The sequence below is a fragment of the Nothoprocta perdicaria genome, unplaced genomic scaffold, assembly GCF_003342845.1.
Source record: "Nothoprocta perdicaria isolate Ctin4 unplaced genomic scaffold, notPer1 scaffold_212, whole genome shotgun sequence".
Classification (NCBI taxonomy): domain Eukaryota; kingdom Metazoa; phylum Chordata; class Aves; order Tinamiformes; family Tinamidae; genus Nothoprocta; species Nothoprocta perdicaria.
Window position 1 is genome coordinate 690,332 of NW_020455339.1, and position 20,844 is coordinate 711,175.

At 40.0% G+C, this 20,844-nt stretch overlaps 1 protein-coding gene across 1 annotated transcript in view; it reads left to right on the forward strand.

The window, feature by feature from the left end:
- The window catches only part of LOC112946656 (very large A-kinase anchor protein-like), a 43,645-nt gene that overhangs the window by 19,666 nt on the left and 3,135 nt on the right, over window positions 1–20,844 (forward strand). The window contains exon 5 of the mRNA XM_026038542.1: window positions 6,901–7,337. Coding sequence (XP_025894327.1) covers window positions 6,901–7,337 — 437 coding nt within the window. The remainder of the gene's footprint in view (window positions 1–6,900; window positions 7,338–20,844) is intronic.

Genomic DNA, 20,844 nt, shown 5'->3' on the forward strand with positions numbered 1-20,844 from the left:
TACAGTTATTCCTAGCATCTGATTTACCTGCATAGTTTTCTCAGCCTCTGTGTGAATGCTTGTTAAACGTCTCTCCTTTACTCGTAATAATTAGAAATCAGTGAGAGGAATTCTCTGACTTTTGAGAGTTGAGAGGCAGAATAAAGAGTAACTTTTAAAAACTGTTTCAGTTGCTACCCAAAACAGTGAAAGAAAAAAGACAAAAACAAAATGTTTTTGGCACTTGAATATTTAAGATCTTCTGGAACTCAAAAGCAAATCTCTATCCCTTTAGGCATTCTTTGGAATGGAATTTTATAGGGAAGTGCACAGAATCTTCCATTTTTACAGGACATTTTGTTGAATTAATGGCAAAGCTGAAAGAGACATCTCTCGTATGAGGAGAGACTGGGTGAACTGGGCCTGTTCAGCTTGGAGAAGAGATGGCTGAGAGGGGATCTGATTAACATGTATAAATACATGAAGGGAGATTGTAGGGAGGAGGGGGCCAAGCTTTTCTCAGTGGTGGCCAGCGATAGGACAAGGGGAAACGGGCATAAGTTGAAACACGGGCAGCTCCATCTCCAGGTGAGGAGGAACTTCTTTACTGTGAGGGTGACAGAGCCCTGGCACAGGCTGCCCAGGGAGGCTGTGGAGTCTCCTTCTCTGGAGATCTTCCAAACCCGCCTGGATGCCACCCTGTTAATCTTCCCCCCCCCGCCCCCCCCCAATTATTTACAAGCTATTAAAACTAATCTCTTTCTGAAATGCTGGAGATTCTTGTATCAGCCCCTTCACCATTCTGACTCCTGTCTTGACCACTTTAATGACTTCTTTTTTAAAACCATCTTTCTTGTGAATAGGAGCAGCAGTGAACTTTTAGGAGTTCCCTGCTTATTGTGTATTTCACTGTTTGATAGTACTATTGCCTGAATTGTTCATTTTAAGACAGTTGTTTTTTTAACCAAATCTTGTTTCTAATCTGTCTTATTACCTGATGATGATTCTTTTAATCATCTTTCCACTAGTAAATGAAGACTTTCAGTGTGTTGCGTCTGTAGTTGTTTGAGAATGCCTAGCTGCTTTTCCTTAAACTGACTGAATAAAGAAAAGGTTGCTTTGTGAGAGAATTTCATGTTGCCTCAGTGTGTCCTGCTCGTTGCAAAACAAATGGGTGACTGCATCAAAGATGCTGAAATCAGCTGATGCTCAAAGTCATACAATAGCTACACATTGTGGGACTGTACCAGTCTGCCAGCAGCTAGTGCTATTTTGGGTGGATTTTATTTAACATAAAAAAATTATGTACTCTATAACTGCTTAAAACGGATGAGACAGAAATTCAGTGTCATATTCTTAAATTGTTAAAGGAAATATACCTATATTGTCTTAATTAYGTCAAAAGGTAAAGCTAAGGCTAGGAACTTTGTTAATTTTCCAGAATTTGAAGTAGCAATGTTTGAGCATGCAACTTTGTACTTTACAAACACCTACCACAAATACCAACACCTACTTTAATCCAAAACTTTATATTATTTCTATATATTAGTGAATTGAAATTCTGAAGTAATGTTAGGATCATTTCACCAAGAGGAAACGAAGGTGTTAAGACTAAATGACTTGTCAAAGGCCCTTGGTGTCAACCAATAATCCTAAAATTCTAATGTCAGTCTGTCTTCTCTCACCACAGTACACCTAATGACTCGTATTAGTTAAAATGTGCAAACATATCCATTCAGTATACAGAGTCAAGAACTTCCAGTGCAGTAAAACAAATAATCTGTGAGAGATCTTCATGCTGTTACCTAGAATTTCTCCTTCATCRTGAGTATTCATTCATAGTGTGTGTGAAATCTGAAATATCTTGCTGCTGTGGCTGGAAGCTAACTCTTTGTTCATGGAGAACTGTGTTTAATGCTGTTAATGTTTCCATTTCATTCTCTTGTTAGGACAATAAAAGAGACTGTATTCTTGGTGGATTGACATAAACGCTRCCAAATGAGAACCTCTGGCGATTTGAGCATTTGCCACTCTGCTGCTGAGAGAAGGCAATGCCAGAGCTGCTCTTTTCAGCTTGTATCAAGTCCTGGGCAGACGTGGCAAAGCAGTTTCTCCTCAGGGTGCTGCTGAGCCCCCATAGCTGTTCACCCTCTGCCTCGCTGTATGGGCACAGCTAGGCTGGTGGGTGCATGTCTGTGTTACAGCCCCGTGTGGACTGCAGCATAGGTAGCCTACCAATAAATTAGCTCAGTTAGCAATCCCCACTGAGAGATGGCRTCATAGGCTTATCACCCCAGTTCCTGCTGTTGGTGTTTTCTCTCAGGGGTTGCTCAAGTAAGGTGAGACCACCCCACCCTGCTGCACAATAGATGCAACTCCCGTTGTTATTGCTGTCTTCAGTYGCCTGATTTAAGTCATGATCTTGTTTTACACTCTGCTGAGTTTCCTCTCTACCCCAGTCTGGTTGCCTGCAGCCTCACAGGCTCCTTGGGTAGTTCTCTTTGGAAGGGACCCCAGGATGTCATCGAGTCCAGCCTCCTCCTGAAAGCAGTGTCAGCCATGAGGTCGAGGCAGGTTACTCAGGGCTTCTCCGGGGAAATTTTGAGTAGCAAATTTCTAAAGAAATAAAAGCTAATTTGAAAAGCGTTGTGACGCATGTCAGAAGCAGGAAGCCTCAAAAAGAATTTGAAAGGGAAGACAATGGAGAAGGTCGAAGACAGTCCACATATAAAAAGAGCATTCTGGAAATACCATATCATGGCAGGAAAGCTTTAATTCCCTTTACATCAGTAAGGGTCTTAAAGAATACCTGGGAGTCTTTCACTCAGGAGCTATTGTTTGTGTGTGGTAAGCCTGAGAAGCTGCTCAGGCTTATGTGACAGGAAGATACTGTTTTTTTAATGATGAGATGAAGCATAACTAATACCAGAATCRTAAGTACTTCTCCAGCGCTCTAAATATCAGACTGCTCATTGCTGAGCTGTGGCACAGATGCAGCTGCCCTGTCACGATGAGCTCCAGCCCTGACTGTTGAAAAGAGTGAGCTACACAGGGAAAGGAATCAATTTCCATACCCCCTGTATGKAGAAAGGTATTTCTTTTACAAATACCTATACCCTGCTCCCTTTTCTTTTTCACAAAGCATTTGCTAGTGSATTTCCTCGCAGACAACCTCGGCGGGAAGCATGGGAGATGGAAAGTGCAAGCTCCCTTTGTGCTGCCTTGAGGAATTGCCTTGAGACTGCTGCATTCWTCAGTCATTTGTGGCTGATGGCTGCTGCTCTGGTAAAGGCTTACTGGATTTACACATCATGTGCTTGTGTCTCATTTATTTGTGTGTCATCTTCTTAAAATACATGCTTTAAAACCTCAAGCAAGAACAGGGATTTTTYTTTCTTTGTTTCTCTAATGCTTAAAGAATGATTTAAATTGTGCTTGGGACATTAAGAAAAAATGATAAAACACCAATAGCTGAGGCTGTCTTCTATGGCAAAAACAGTGGGGGAAAATCTGTATGGAGAGAAGGATTAGTTATATTTGAGGAAGGAAAGAAGGATTTGCATAGCTTCTGTGTTAGGCCTTATTAGACACATGTATCTGAAAGTAAGCATAGCGTAAATGGTCTTCAGGGCTTTTTTATGCGAGACTATTTATAGTTAAAGGTATGGAAGGACCCTTTCATATTAAAGCTTCCTGTTCTTTTGATTTACCAGAAGTTAAGTAAGGAAAGGAAGATTAAAGAGGAAGGAAAGACTAAATAGATTGATGCTTCTGTAAATAGAGACTACAAAACAGCTTTTCATGCAGGACATAAATTATGCTTCTAAATAAGAAGCACTGCCTTTACAGGCTTTCTGTCCCAGAGCTGCTGAGGAAGAATATCACATGGAGAGATTTAGTTAAGATTGAAGTCCCAGTTCCTAGTGGGGGGCAGGCGGCAGGAGGCACAGTTACAGAATAGAAATTTCTCTTAAAAAAAATTGGAGGAATAAAGATGAGATGACACTAAAGTGTTTAACTGGGCGTAATACTTCCGGAGTTAATACTGTTAAATTCATCGGTGTTGTAGTAATTAATATGTAGAAATTAATATAAATCTAGTAATGTAAGCATGAATCATCTAGAATAGCAATATTTGTGGATAATAATAAGGTTTCTATATACTTTCCTGCACTGAAATATTCTTTGAAAGCTACAGCTGATAAGTTTATGTGATTGAACAGAACAAGGGAGGAATATCCTCCCTCCCTTAAAGTTAAATCAAAAGGTAGTAGGAGGCAATTATGAGATATTAATCAAAATAAAGGAAGAAACTATTACAGTAGAACTTTGTGAAACTGGTTACAGTGTATCATTCCTACATTATCAAACTTTATGAATTCCRTTTTCTTCTTGTTTCTGTTTTGTATTTCCTTATGTAAACCACTTAGTTTCTACAGGATGCACTTAATTGTTCAAGACATTCATCCAAGGCTTGCCTACTGCTTGGGTAGTTTGTCTAATGCTGAAGACACCAGCCACCAGCACTGCGGTGTTCCTCTAAGCTACACCGGCTTYGGCTTCCTTTCTCATTTCCAGGGGTAGGTTTGGGGTAGCGTAGACTTGTAAAGGGGTGAATCTCTGAATACTAAAAGGATCATTAATCATCCGTTTGTGATACCTCTCTACTTGATTAGTGCAGTATGTGGGGAAGCCAGTGGRGTTATTTTTTTGCTGGTAAGATGAAGAAAGGCTGGATTTTAGGGCATAGAATACCTTCAGTTTTTAATACAATTGTTTAAGGTAAGCAACTTATTTGAAGGAAAAAAGTACAGGTTATATGGATTACTGAAGCACAAGTTAGTTCCATTGTATTTCCGTCCTTGCACAAACAATTCCATTTTTAACACAGCCGAGGAGGAAAAGCATACCACCAATCCCTACTTACTATGAAGTTGTCGCCACTACTCTTGGTGTGAAAAAGGTGACAAAATAATGTTGGAAGACTACAGACCACTATCTCAGTATCCCTAAATATCATTTGCATATTTCTGAAAAAAATGGTGTTTCCCCAAAATGCAAAAGGTGTTTGTTAACATGCTATTTTCATCATCAAAATGAAATTTTCATAGACTGTTAACATATAACGTACCGTTAACATGTAAGTAGGATTATTTGTTGCTTGGAACAAATATATCTCCAAATTGAGATACAATTAACGAGATAATGAAAGTAGCAGCTTGTTGCTTGGATAGGATAGGTAGGCATAATCCAACTTGGATTACAGTTGGATGTACAGTTACTCTTACAATTACTCTTAACCAAATATATTGTTGACTCAGCCACAGTTTTTGCAGGATTTCTTCTTCATGTTGTCCCATCRAAGTCCTGTTGAGCAGAACAGATTTTATCTAAGGAAATGTGGGCTAATTTTATTCCGTTTTAATTAATTGTTTGGAAATGGACTGAAATGACAAGTGTAGTAAAATAAAGAAAACCTTGGCCACTGGGGAACCCAGTATGAAGTGTGAGGATGGAGAAGACTTGGAGGGATGGGAAAACCTGGGCCTAGGAGAAAAAGATTATAAAGCAAAAAAAGAGGATTTTAACATGTGGTCTTTGTGAAGTGAAATTGTGATTCATCTTTTTGAATAGCTGGGAGAAGGAGTATGGGAAGCTCAAGCTAAGGAAATCCAAAGGTATGAACTAATGAGGACTAGAGCTTGCTTTGTCCCTCGAGGTAGATGCTTAGTTGAGCTGAAGGAAGAGGTGGAAAGGTGCTTTAAAGGAGGTGAAGGGCTCCATTAGAATCAGCTCTCAGGGGGGACGATAAGCAGCTGATGTGGAGGTCACAAGGACTTGGGTAGAGGAGAAGTAACGTGTAGGACTGGACTCKGGGCAGACTTTGCAGATGGGGCATGGGAGGAGACTGCAGATGGATGTGAAAGCGGTTGTGCCATTGCCTATGGAGATGGAGGAAAGCTGGGCAAGGGGGCAATGCCAGGTCACTAGGGATGGTAGGCAATACTGTTCCTTGGCACCTGAATGTAGTTCTTTTATGCAAATTCTGGGATTTTTTTTGGTTTGTTTTTTAGGGGGGAGAGTAAAAGGTGTACCTAGTGTCTTGTGTATTTATACAATTTGCAAACTGTAACTGTATTCATTTTGCAACCATGTGTGGGTTTGTTTGTGAGTATCAGCTTTCTGAGCAAGTTAGAGTATGACAGATTTTATGTTATGCCTGAAGTGGTACCAGAGTGTACCCTGAGAGAACCAGAAATTCCTTCTCCTTGCTCTGTGCACACAGCATGACCAGAGAGTGTCCTTTCTGCAGGCAAGTGAGAGCTAACCCTATTAAGAAAAGTTGGAAGTTTTAGGTACAATAAATGGATCAACTCTCTCTGTACTTACATGTCAATGTACAATTTTGTTTATGTGATCTTTCAAGAAAGWTTTCCCTTGTATGAACTGTTCAAAGTGACTGGATTTTATTTATTTGTTTGCCTGTTTTGGAGTTCTGGTTTAGGTCTGCTGTCCTAATTTCCTTGTGGATGAACAGTAAATAATACTGAATTTGCCTTTGTGTTAAATAAGAAAGAAAAAATCTTTTTTTTTCTCCTTTACAGGCTGAAGTGATTGTTTTACTCCTGTCCTACAATATTTTACTTCCACAGCAGCTGTTTAGCAAATCAGAAGAGCTTATGTTCTTGTTTGTTTGCTTGCTTGTGTGTTTTGTACAATAGGGAACTTTTAATACATAAAGGCAGGTGTCCATTTCAAAGAGAAGAAGAGAGTACAGGAGTTTGATCAAAAACTCCTAMAAATGGTTACTTTAAACTACAAATCTGCAGAAAGGAATGCAATGCRTAGGAATGAATGAAGGAGTTTGGGGACACATCAAGGTGATTCATGTTTTTTATCTACTTCTTGTATTTATTTTAGGTTTGTCAAAATGAGGAAAAGAACCATTCCACAGAAGAACTTAGCAATTCTGAAATCCATGAGGAATTAAAAAAGGCTAATAGCCTTCCTAGTTTGACACCTGCAACCAAAACAGCATATAAGGACAAGCAGCCCAGAGAAGGTTTTTTCCAGTTTCTTGGAAGCTTATTTAATATTGCATCAAAATCTTCTTTGGTAGAGTCTAAACCATCTACCTTCCAAGATGAACCAAACAGATGTGAAAAGGATTTGCAGGACAGAAATACCCTTCTGGAGGGCAGGCATCCAAAGAATCTGAAAACTGAACAGCCTGTCAATTCTACAGCTAAAATAAAAGAGGATTCTGTAAATAAAGCTGACACTGTCCTAAACAACACTGGGAAAGATATCTCACAGGATGTACAAGGAGGCCGGAAACGATCTGCGGATGTGCTAAAGTAAGTTTTATATTTTAATATTAAATATGACAGTGTCTGTGCAGAGCTAGAGCGACCGAGTGCTGAGTATATGGCAGCTGACTGTCATTCCTAAACATGATTTGGGATGACTTGAGCTTATGGAAATCTGTAGTAATGACTACCTTAAAGAAATGTCAAGAGACCAACTGAAACAAATACTATTTTAATGAACTTTAATGAACTTTTCCTAGAACTCTTGTGACCATGCCTACGGTTGGTGTGAGCCCTTTGAAGTGTTAAGAAAGGAAAGATAAGATATTCAGAAACACATCCACTATTATTATAGACTAAGTAAAGGTCAGAGTCTTTGATGGCTTTTTTTGTTTCTCGTTAGTTCTGTAGTTTTACTTCTGCAAAAAAAAAGGATTCTGCATTTTTAAATCATCTTTCATGATTCATTTAACTTGATATTTTTTGCTTCGGTATTTTGTTTCCCTTTGTTCTTTGGGCTTTTTTGTCATCTAAAGAAGGTTATATAAAATACTCAATTAGCTTAAACACGGTACGTCCTTAACAATCCTGTAATATTTCCAAGAAAGGTTTCCAAAAAATTGGTGCCAAGAACATTAATGGATATTTGAGAGAAGAAAAAATAAGAATAAACAAAAATGCTATGTGTTATATTATTTATAGCATTTTAGTTTAATATTTTTAAACTTCAAACTTTTAATAGTTTTTAGCATTAAAGCTATGTATGTATAGGTTCATATATATAGGTTCATATATATTTTTATATATTTATATGTATAAATAATATAATTATTTTCTGACCGTGGATAAACATAGATAGTAGTATTCCAAAAGTAGCTAGTATGTTGAGTTTGGGTACATATGAGCCAGAGTAGCTTAAGTATGGTGTTTATATGTATGATGCCTTTCCAGTTTATGGAAGCATTATAGAATATGAACTAGTCTCATAGACAATGACTCTGTAAGTAATATTTACTTGGGTTTTTAGTACTGTTCGAGTTATTTAAGTTTTAAACAAAAAGTAATTGCAAGTTAAATTATCTAYGGCCTGTGAAGTGTTTTATCTCCATCTAGGAGATCAAAGATTCTGAGAATAGCTGTTTAATGGTTTTTTTTTTTTTTGCATATCAGGCGTGTTCCTATTACACAGTGGATGATGATTTTGGTCCTCTGTTATTCACCGTTGTGTTAAAGAGCCTGAGGCTGAGGAATCAGGATTTCAAGAGGGGAAAGGGCACCTATTCCAGTGAACCTAAACCAATGCTACCAGCATGAAAGCTGGCTGTATATTCACCAAAAATACCCTTTGTGATTTATAAAAATAATGGCTGTGTTCTCTTGAGTACATTTTGTTTTTTGGTAGTGTGTTTGACCAGTTTTTTTAAGAATTCTTAGTGTGGTGGCACACATCTGACTAGGACGTTTTTGAAACTCCGTGTTGTCGCCCAGGGCCACTTCACTGAATTTAATGCTGATAAGAAATTTTCTTTCAGCTATTATCTGGAGAGGCCTAGAATGCATTATGTCGTATTATGTATTATTCAGTAGAAACAGAATTATATTATTCAGCATAGTCTGCTCACTGGTGTGTCTAGTTCCTGCACAAACCGTGCGCTGCTTAAAACCTGTCTGACAGGCTGGCTTGCCCCATCAGTCAGGCTCTGCTGCTGTTGTGCACTCTGGAAACGGGCAGCCAGGCTGCACACCATTATGCCCAGGGCTGGGAAGATGTACGATAAAAGGCAGTTTTGGCCTCAAAGAGAGCTTTAGTCAACAAGGGCAATAGATATTTTTTTTTTCCCTTTTACCTTYGCTCTGTGTAGCGTCTTCTGTGTCCTGTCTCAGAATTTTTTCTGCTTTCTTTTCCAGTGTTTGCTCCTTCTCTGCCCTTTCCCCCCACACTTTTGACTGTTGTAGCCTACAGTGTTAATCTGCCCTCTGCCCAGGCTCTTTGCTTACTCTTTCCTCCAACAAAGTCGGGCTGCTTATAAACTGCACTCTCCTCACCTTTCCTTAGTGTCTTACCTATTTGGGTGAATGTGAGTCTTGGGGATTCAGCTTGGTGCGTGCTGAACTAAGCAAGTAATGGAAGCCTAAAAAGGCTGAGTGGGTGAGAAAAGGCTAAGGGCTTCAGGCAGAAACTCAGTTTTGCCCTTTTCTCCGTTTTTCCTTAATGGTGGAGGRGGGAGCTGCCACGCTTGTTTCCCTCCAGGTAGAAATCACAGTTTTCCACTATCTTTGCTCAGTGTATGAATAGGTCTGCTCTGACTTTTTACTTTTTTTTTTCTCCAAAACATTTGAGTAGTAACTGCTGAGATGCTGGGCTGTCTGTGTTTCAATTTGTACCCMTTACACCTTGTCTTGTTGCTGGCCACCATTGAGCCCCATCCTCTTTACATCCTACCCTGAGGTATTTGTACCTGTTGATAGGACCCTCTCTCCATCTTCTCTAGGCTTTGCTTCTCCTGAATTCGTCTTCAAAATAATATGAATTAGTAAGTTGTGTACGGAAAAAAAAGCTTGCAGACTTGGAAATATAAGGGTAGGAACTCAGTAAAGCAGTCGTCTTTGTGCAAGTAGTTCATGAGTTATTCTGGCTCTATTTAAATCAAAGTTGCAATAAGTATTTTCAATTGACTGTATTTTAATGTTATCCCCTATTGTAGATAACAGACAAGGCAGTGCAGATTTTTGTGTGTACATTTTATCTGTCTTCTCATCAGGCAAGTACGTATTAAATGTTTTTATTAGTGATTTGGAATGATTTAGTTGAKGCATAAATTAGATCTTTTCCATAGAAATAGTCTTTTTTAAGTTGTAGAATTGGAGCTTTTTTCATTGTAGATGTTGTGGAATTAGGCAAACATCAAAACAGCTATTTTAAACTAGTTTAATAACTGTTTAATAATAGTTTGAAATGTTTAAGTACAATAGGTAAGTGGTCAGTTTTGGTGCTTTTTGGTTACACAGTCTCTGTGCAACTTTTATTATGTTTCTCTGCTTAAATACACAATGTTAAATGAATTCTGCTTAGAAGAAATCGATAAAAAGGAATTAAAATGAGAATGAGTCAAAGGTTTTCACTGTTCACTCTTAGAAGATTAAATCAAGGATGCCTTTTTTTCTCCCATGGAAATGATTGTGCTGCCTTTGTTCTCCTTTATGAAAGTTTAAAGGATATAGAGCAGTTTTCTGGTTAAGTACTTGCTTCTTTACTAAATATTAACTAACTGATTTTCGTTTGGCACAGTTAAACTATGAAAGCGCTCCTGATGGCAGGCCATTGATTAGATAGCTTTGCAAAAAGTACTAAGTAGTTAGAAGTGGGTGCTAATCATATAAAGTGCAATAGGGAAACAGATGTAGCATGAAGAAACGGGATGGTCTGTGGATACCATGAAGGGAAGGGAAATGGTTTTCTGCTAATCTCTCAAGGATAGCATCCTGAAAGAGAGATGGGGTGTTGTGCTAGTGATCTGCATATATTCAAAGGCCCCATAGATTGCATTGGTTAAATGGTGATTGTAACCTTTAATTTAGACACGAGCTGAAGCCTACAATTTTACAAACCTATAATACCACTGCAGATGTGTGCTACTGATCTTTTAATTATTTCTTGTGTCATGTGGGACATTCTGAATGAATTTCAGTTAATTCTAAACTCCTGTTAAATATTCAGTTAGAGCTTATCTGCTGTAGAGAGAGGTTGCAAAGGTAAGTGGAAAAAGGAAAATTACTGGTTTGCTTAATCTCCATTAGAGTAGTTCAGAAAAGCCCACAAACCTACTGGATGGTCGCAGGTTCTACCGAGGCCCCTTTTATTAACCTCATATGCTTAAGGAATATTTTGCAAAATAAAAGGAAATCAGACTGCTCCGACSTGTAGGCCGAGGTTAATTCTGCCCTCTGTGTGGGGCCCAGCTTTTGGAAGAGACTCAAGTTTCCAGGCCTTGAGCCAAGGAAAGAGGAATTTGTGAGCTCAGCCTGGGGAGTATGTGTTTGTGAGGGACAAAAGGTATAGGCTGTATTATTTCTCCATCAGCCTGGCAGGCTGACTCTGAGGGGTGGTCCTGTGCTCAGGGGTTCYGATCCTTTAATCCGGACTGAGGCTGGTTGTTGAAGACAAGCACAGGGGACAAAACTGATCAACTGAACAAAGTCTTTGGGCAACAACTTCTGTGGGCAGCGATATAATAGTTGCAGCACTGAGAGTGAGTGAGGAGGGTTGATCCAGTTAAGCCTCACRTTGCTGTATCTAGTTTTCCCTTGGTCTGGCATGGTGGATCACAGGATGKTTGAGGTTGGAAGGGACCTTTAGAGGTCCCCCTGATCAAGCAGGGACACCCAGAGCTTGTCATACCCCGCAAAGAATCACCTTTCCAAAACCAGGGGAACCTTGCAGTCTAACTCACATAAAACCATTCCATCAAGCACACAAGACCCTATATGTAATATATATGGATTTGGTACTTGATAAAGGGTACTCATAGATTCAGAAATTAATGCCAAATAGAAAACCTACGGGATACAGTTTTGAACAGTGATCAGCTATGTTAAAGCTCACCAGATTGACACAGGTGTAAAACTAATGTCAAGAGTTGCCATTGAAAGGCAAAGCACAAGTTCTACTAAGTGTGGAAAAATCTCATTCTTACCAAGGATTGATTGTCAGGTTGTGTAGAATAGTCCCCAGTGGTTGAGGGCTCAGAATAAAAGTGAAAAATGCAAGAGTAGTTTTGGCCTTGGCACTGCCCCTTAATGACGTTTAAAGACAGCCTTCAGTTGTTGAAATAAGCCCTAATAATAGATCTGATGGAAGAAAAGGAAAAAGAAACGAATAAACAAAAAGAAAAACACAGGGGATGCACTTTGCTTCTTTAATTTCTCACTGTTGTCAGTCCCATCAAGTGAGATCAAGAGTTTACCCAGCAGACTTCAAATCTGCAGTGTGGTCTTGCACCCATTATCTTCCTTTCCCCTAATAATAAACCTCTTTCACTTATATATAAGTGACCTTTCATTAATGAGCAACAATTTGGCTTTGAAGTTTCCCTGAAGCTTCTGGAAATGGGCTTCCTGTCGCATGGACCTGCTGCATTCTCAAGAGCACAGTTTGTGGTAGTAGGTGCTGTACAGGCAGCAGGGAATAACTGCAACAATTTGGGTCCTTTGTCTTTTTCATATAGCAGGAAAAAAAAAAAAAAGTATGAGTAATGGGCCATTGCATTTCTTTTGACCGCTTGCTGTTTGCCTACCTGYTAGTACATGTTTTGTTTTTTGGCAGCCCCCAGTAACAATAAGTGGATGCTGTGTGTAATAAAATGCTTAACAATAGCATTTATGAAGGGCTCTGGCTGTTTTGAAGTTCARTAAAACAAAAGCTTATTGCATGGTTTGTTGCACGTGGTTGATGAGATGAAAATCAAAGTTGTACTACTCTAAATRTGTTGATTATAAATCTTGACTGCTGGTCAAGCTTGATTGCTGATAATCAAATTTGATAAACTATTTAAGTTGCTGCTTTTTGCTGAAACTGGCAGAGCCACTGATCAAAATACATTATTGACTGATAGGCTATCAGTCTCTACTACTGATAGAACAGAAGTAAGATAAGAATAGTGGGTATTTGGGTTGGTTGATGAGGTGTTGTCTGAATATTAAGAAAAGCTATTGTTTTCAGGACTAAATTTTAGTATGGTTAGAATTTTTCTATGTTCTATTTAAAAAATGATCTGATTTAGTACCATTTTGCTATTGATAAATAAAGAGATTTTCTGAGGCAAAGTAAGTGTGGMTTTTATGGAAAAGAGACTAATTTTATAAACTGTTTATGTAGAATATCATTTAAATATATTAACTAATCTACAAATAAGTCTTTAGGTAAAAAGCATTTTTAATATAGTAAGTGTTTTTCAGCTTCTGATTGAGTCTTTTCTATTATAAGCATTGTGGACTTGGAGGTGAGAAAGCACCATACATCAGCAAAGGTTTCCTCATAGTGACCAGAAGACAAAAGGCAATGATTTCAAGAGTGAATGTTCAAAAATAGTTTGCTTTAAAGTTACACCCTCTGACTAGACAAGCTCTAACAATAGTTTAGTTAGAGCACTGCAAACTATTTCATTCAAAAAGAGAGGTAGCCAGGAGGAGAGGCAAATTGCAAAGTTACAGGATGTTGTTTTTCATGTGAGGATTTGGCAGATTTTAAAGTCTAGAAAATTCATTGCTACAAATCTAATTGCATAATATTTCCCATTTAAATCTCGTCAAAATTGTGGACTTTTACTTGTCTCCTTTAGAAATCAAGATTATAAAATCCTTCAGACTTTTATAATTCTGGTTAACACTTTTATTCATATTCAGCTTTGTTTTTCTGGTCAGGTGCAAATTCATGGTGATATACAAATACTGTCATTAATTTGTCTGATAACTTATGTATTTTGATTTTAGTTCAGTCACTAGTGGCAGGGTTCATCTTTCTCAATAAATCCCTTTGGCAGAGAATCATAAGTAAATGAATAGAAACTAAATTGCTTCATTCTAAGTGATAGTCTTTCCAAAGTAATTCTTAACAAATATTGTAGCTGAGTGGGGAATTTGTCCAAATTATTCTTGTATGATCAGAGCCCTGTCCTTCTCTGTGATAACCTGCACAGACACAATTTTTTGGCAGGATCTGAACTTCTTAAACCACAAGGATACACACAGCATAGCCATGGCTGTACGTCTTTGATAGTATTTGTTGGGTAATAATGGGAACGCTGTGTTGATCGCATCTATTATAATGAAACATGTATAAGGATTCTCATAGTATGTAAATATAGTTACATATAAGATGTTTAGTAGTGTGCAGTCTGCCAGAGATAGGAGAGATACCTGCTCCACGTCTTGGTGGCACACGGGCATGGGAGTATCGTAGAATCACAGAATCCCAGAACGGTTGAGGTTGGAAGGGACCTCTAGAGATCATCTAGTCCGACCTTCCTGCTCACGCAGGGACACCCAGAGCACGGGGCACAGGGCGGCATCCAAGCGGGTTTTAAAGATCTCTAAAGAAGGAGACTCCACAACCTCCCTGGGCAGCCTGTGCCAGGGCTCTGTCACCCTCACTGTCAAAAAGTGTTTTCTCAAGTTCCTGTGGAACTTTTGGTGCCTCAGCTTGTGGCCGTTTCCTCTAGTCCTGTCGCTGGCCACCACTGAAAAGAGGCCRCCCCCTCCTCCTCACTGCCTCCCTTGAGGTATTTATAGACACTGATCAGGTCCCCCCTCAGCCTYCTCTTCTSCAGGCTGAACAGGCCCAGCTCCCTCAGCCTTTGCTCATAGGGCAGATGTTCCAGGCCCCTGATCATCCTGGTAGCCCTGCGCTGGACTCTCTCCAGCAGCTCCACATCMCTCTTGTMCTGGGGAGCCCAGAACTGGACACRRKCTCCAGATGTGGCCTCAMCAGGGCTGTGTWKAGGGGGATGATCACYTCCCTYGACCTGCTGRAGACAGTAAGATGCTGGAGATGCTGGAGTAGTTGTGGGGAACAGCAGAGCCASAGCGCTGACCCCAGCTGATMCTGACTGCTGGTGGCCKGCACACATGGCAAGCAGAGTGCTTTTAAGCCAGATYCATCACTTTTGGTCCAAATAATTCCCTGATGCAGCTGGCTACAGAGACACCTGAATGGCACAAGGAGCAGTGGGGTTGGAGGTGCACATCTTGGGGTGGRGAAATACGGAGAAGAGGGATGTAGGGATTTCTGTTTTGCTGGAGCTTGTGGCTCCTCTCTTACCCACAAAATTGCAGCGTTGTTTACTTGCTGGTGCTCAACAGGATGGAGAATCACTGCTGAACCTTGGCTGCTGCCGCTCTCAAGGGCATAAACTGGGAAGAACTCAACCCTTCTAGGGCAGCTAAATTGATTTTCGAAGACTGTCTCTGGGAAAGATCAGGCTGGTGATACCCTATCACTCATTCATTTGGTGAATTGTGGTTGGGGGCCTCAGCAGTGATGGGGGTATTCCTAAACTTCCATGGAAGTCCATCTCCAATAAAAACAGAAGGCTTAAAGTTGTTCTTAAACCTTTTCCATAGGTTTATACGCAGCTTAATTTGAACAAGCTGCACTTTAGCACTGCTCAGACTTCGAAATTTTGACTAGAGCTAAAGCCTATGTGGATCAGACGATAGTTTAAGACAAATGTTGTGCTGGGATTAAGCGACTCATTCTCAAAGTAGGGGTAAATTAGGGAATCTGCCATGCGAGAAAAACAGGCCCAGACCTGCCTGCTGGAAAGCAGACCTGCCTGGAGCTGGGACATGGCCCAAAGGTAAAGCTTTTGCTGGCATGAAAGCAATTTTTTAAATATTTCTAAAGGATGAAAGCTTCTTAGTTTAAGAATGATTCATAACACATGCATGATGCAAAATTGAGCTAAATTAATTAAACTGAAAACTAATTAACTGGGTTGTTTTTTTCCACTGAATTATTTTTATTAGGATATTCAACTATGCAATGTAGTTTTGAATTAATAGCAAACATTTCTCAGAAACAGCTTTTACAGAGCCATCTTCATTTAAGGTATTCTCTGCATATGCAGGATAATTGTCCAGGTGTCCTGGGCTGTTAYCTGTCAATAATAGCTTAATCTTCACACCTTCGTGTTTGCTGCTGTTGCGGTAGCAAGTAGTGACCATAGTGCCCTGGTATAACTGGTGCCCGGTTTTAAGGAGACAGCTGGAATACAGGATCATTTTTTTGCTGTCTCCTCGGATTAGCTGTCGCACCTGAGTGATGCCCAAATGCAGTTTCTAGTGTAATTTCCTTTTRATCCATCTGCCCAACTTCTGTTAGCAGCAGTGGACATGAAAGGGAGAGTGCAGTCTTTATTACAGGCATGCTGGAATCAAAACTGTGWTGTTTCCAGAACATGGCCAAAGGTATGGTCCTGCCTGCAGGTACAGCCAYGTCCCAGCTTTAATTCCTCATTACCTCTGAGGAGAGGCTGGGGATTGGGTCAAGAAGGGAAAGCCAAGGAGTRACCTTGTTGCTGTCCTCCACTATCTCATGGAGATAGCCGAGTTCAGATAGAGGCAGGATCCTGTCAGAGACACCCACTGGCAGGATGGGAGGCAATGGGCACAAGCTGGATAATGGGATATGCTGACACTTGGATACATATTTTCCCCATGAGGGAGGTCAAACAAGGGGACAAATGGCCAGGGAGACAGTGGAGCTCCCATCCTTGAGGCTGCCCAGAGCAGGACAAGGCTTCAAGTGCCCTAAGTTCCTTGGCCCCACTCTGCGCAGGAGGATTGTGATGGTGACAACCCATAGTCCTCTCTAGCCTGTATTATGCTGTGATCCGGTGTCTGTATGCCATCCAGATTCTAAATGTGATCTGCTTTTTGTTGTTTCTGAAAGCAAATCTAGAATACAATTGCTTTCCCAGACATGAAGATCATAAAGAAGCAGTACCATGAAGAGCAAGGGGAAGGAAAAACATTCCTTCCAAGGTCACAGAAACAGTATTTGCTTTCTTTAAAATTGTGGTTAGCTTTAAACTGTCCTTATGGAGCCTTAGCTTGAAATTACCTGAAAAATCTGTGGTGTGCAAATCACTGTATGTTTCAGAAGGTCCGAAGTTTGGTTTAAGCAGCGCAAAGTCCCAGAACACTAGTTATTGCAGACTTCAGGTTTAAATCGTGGAGCTGTCCTTTCTGTCAAAGAAATCATTTTCTTTGATGTAAGTCATATATGGCAATTTTTCAGTTACTCTGCAGAGATTTTTTTTTTTCTGTAAGACTTATTTCCATTTATGAAAACCTGACGTGACAACAGGAAACAGTTATCTGAATAAGAAGTGACTTAAGATAATTTCTTCCAGACAAAGAGCCTTAATATAGTAATAAAAAAGATGAAAGATTTTAGTTAAATATACAGTAGGAAAAAGCTAGGTGGAATAAAATTAAAATGAGAAACAATAACATAATTTTCAAATAGGGAAGAATAGACAGGAACCACAAAAGAGGTACTGGTTTAAAACTGTGGTTTTCAGCCAGTAGTCTGCAGCTCTGTCTGGTCTCTGAACTATTTCTGAGCAGTCTATGAAAGGAGATCAGAGAAATGTGCTCATGTGCACTTGAAAAAGTTAGACTCCAGGGCTGGAGAAAACATACCTAGAAGAGTGAGGTATGCATGAAGAGTGAGGAAAAGGCCATTGCATGTGTTGGGAGAACCAGGTGTAGTGTGCTGCAGAAGCAACCAAGCCCACCTTTCCAGGAGCTGTGCTCTCCTACCAACACAAGGATGCAGTAGGAGCTGGGGAGGCTGAAGCCAAGCAAGTGGTAGGTGTCAAGGTAGGTGTGAGGGCTTTCTAGCMTGGATGCCATACGCTGCAAAGGCAGCTGTTCTGCCAGAGGGTCCAGGATGCTATATCCGTGTAGCATCCTATCATGCTGTGTGATCTTCCTGGCTCCGCTTGGAAGTAGTCTAGGGATGTCTGCAGTCTGCTTTATTGTATAGTGTAAATACAGAGATTGAGGGGTCGCCATCAACATACTCTTGAAAAAGATGCAGATAATGGTAGGCTCTGTGGATGCATTTTGATGAGGCATTTGGAGYAGGCAGATTTCCTCTGCCTCTGGGCTTCCAAACTAACAAGCTTGTTTTATGATTAATGCCAATTTCTGTGCAAGTTGCACAGATGTCTGTCACATGAGATGTGTCAGAAGATGCCCTCCTCTCCTCCTTGACTTTGGCCCTTTCTGAACTTTGTAGTTCATAGGTTTTTCTCTGAAATAGAAGAAATCACTACAAGCACCGAATCTTGGCAGATTTTAAATAATTTGTCTTGACATCTTTTCTTGTTGCTGCCAAGCAGTCTTTAGTGAAACTGAATTTAGGCTTTACRGGGAACTGAATAGCCTCCCTTGAGGAAGGGAAAGAAGGAATCTCCCAGTATTTGAAATACGGAGCAGAACTACACACGAGTTACTCAGGCTATCATCTGTATCCTTGCATGAACTGTAAAGAAAATTGTGTCCAAAGAGTTTTTAAGGTAAGTTCTGAAATGACACAGCCCTTGCATGATCAGAGGTGAATTGTTCCTCTAAATGCCTGTGAAACAAGTCTCTGGTGACATTTTTAAGATTTGTATGACACAGCCCGGAGAAGGAACTATAAGCCTCTAAATGTGTTTCATAAGACTTAGAGCAGCATTTAGAGCAAGCCAACTGAGTTCAGCTATAGTGTATGAACATGAGTTTTCATTTTTTAAACATCTTGTTACTGCCTGTGAGTGGTTCAGATCGCAAACATCTCCACATACCCTAGAAAGGAAMGAGCTGGGAATTAAAGGCCTCTTGGCAAAAGTGTTGTAGAACATCCTGAGCAGGGATTCTTGATCRAAGGTCAAGAGATCCCTCAACTGCCATGTCTGTGGAAGAGAGGTCACTTCGTTTCAGGGGAGGAAAAGCAAAAAAACAACAGTAGAGGCAGGTTTGTAGGACAGCAGAGCTGTGTGGAAGGAGATGCTGATGGAGCGTCGCTGTAGCACGAGGCCTGCTCCCGGGATAAGCCGTTCCTGTCATGCCGTGACTAACTGCCGAAGGAAGTAGCCTCCTCCGGGAGAAGATCGTGTCAGGTTCGTGAGCAGAGGAGTGGAGGGGATGGAGGATGGGGTGAGCTCAGGGAAAGAGGAGCAGGCTGAGAGGAAGGAGGAGAGTAGGAAAGCCCAGCCACGTGAAGGGGAAGGCAGAAGGAACCCCAGTTCTTGGCATATCTTTATAGATAAATTCTGAATTCTTCCTGCTGCCCATGAGAGGAAAGCTCAACTGCAGCATGAAAGTGCAAAATGATCGTTGTCAAGCCGTTTATTCAAAATATTACCTTGCTTGTGGTGGAAACATGCACTCAATCCCCTGCAATGCTGTTACTGGGTTCCCTTCAAACACCTGGCATTGCTGTTTTCCTTTGCAAGAGCCTCATAAGGAATGGGTACTGTATTCTGTGTGCGCTCCGTTTGCTCTGTATCCAGAACATACTATCTTCTGTTCATTTTCTTAAAAGAAATACAGTATTTGTTCAGGACTGTTGTATGCTGCCTTGTATTTTCAAGGTTGGCCAAAGAATGGGAGAAATGGTTTAATTTTGTAAAAGCTTGACAGCGAAACCTTCTGATTGTTCAGGACATTTTGACCCCATTGCAACTTCACTGTAGGAGGAGAGATTATGTAGGAAGGGTATTTCTGAGGGAGAGGATGATCAGATCTTATGTGTCCTTAAGATTCATTTTTGTTTCGGCTGTTTGGTGCGGAGGGAATTTAGTGTGTGATAGAACTCAACCAATGTTTTCTTCTTCTAGTATTTTTAGGATCTCTGGGGCTTTCAGAAGTCTTTTCCCAATATTGACAGAAGTTTCCATTAGAAGCTTTCATTATAGACAAAACAATCCATTTAATAAAGGCAAATGAAAGTGCTTTGGAGACTTGGTGTTTGTACATGACTTTCCTTTTTCTTCTATAACTTAATATACCTGGCGTATAAATCCTTTTTTGACATACTGCTGTAGTCTTCATCAGGGCTTATGCCAAAAATAAACCTGGCAAAGTAAAATGAGTGTATAGATGAGTGTTTGTATGTCTGCTTTAATATTGTGGATATGAATAATTCTGCTTGTGGTTCAGTTGTCCTCTTTTTGTTTGTCCAAATACTGCACCGGGAGAGACTGCAGCTATTATTTTATGTAGTACAAAATCCCCACTAAAAATTATATTCAAATAAGAATCTGTACCTATAAAACCTAGGTCAAAAGAGATTCTATTTTTGATGGTAAGTCCACTCCTTTGTTATGCTCTTCTGTACGTACTGAAAGGTTACAATCAAATCCACACASACTGTTAAGTTGTAGTTACGCAGTGATTCTCAAAGAAACAAAATGATTTATTTTACCAAGTCAGTTTGCTTTAGTGAATGGCCTTTTTTTTTTCCCCTCAAGAAAAACACTTCTGAAGAGAGTATGACAATTACCCAGAAAGGTGAATYGCTGCATGTGGCCAAGACAGAAGTAAAAGTCAGATGGTAGAAGCGTTGGAAAGAATTTGTTCTTAGTTTAGGTGGGAACTACTGAAAAAATGAGTTTTGTGCCATCTGAGCAYGAGCATTTCTCTAATGTGAAAAATCTAAAAGGTGTCATTCACATTCAGAGTGTCATTGCCCACTTTTAGCTAATATTCTTTAGCCAGAAAAGAAAAGGGGGATGGGAGAAGCATTAAAAAGGAAGGTGAGGATTTGTTGTTTCTTTTTATTTTAAGAAAAAGTAACTTTGTTCCTCTAGAAATTTGAAAGATAGCAAGAGGCTGTGAACTTCTGCTAACTACATCAGATGGGCAGTGAAGGAGCAGGAGCATGACTTTTCCATTGTTTTTTTGTTGTTTTTCATTAGTTTTTGTATTAGTTTTCTTAGTTATTAGATTTAAGGCTGATGAATATCTTGGCCTATCAATTCCTTCTGACATTTCCAGGCCTTTT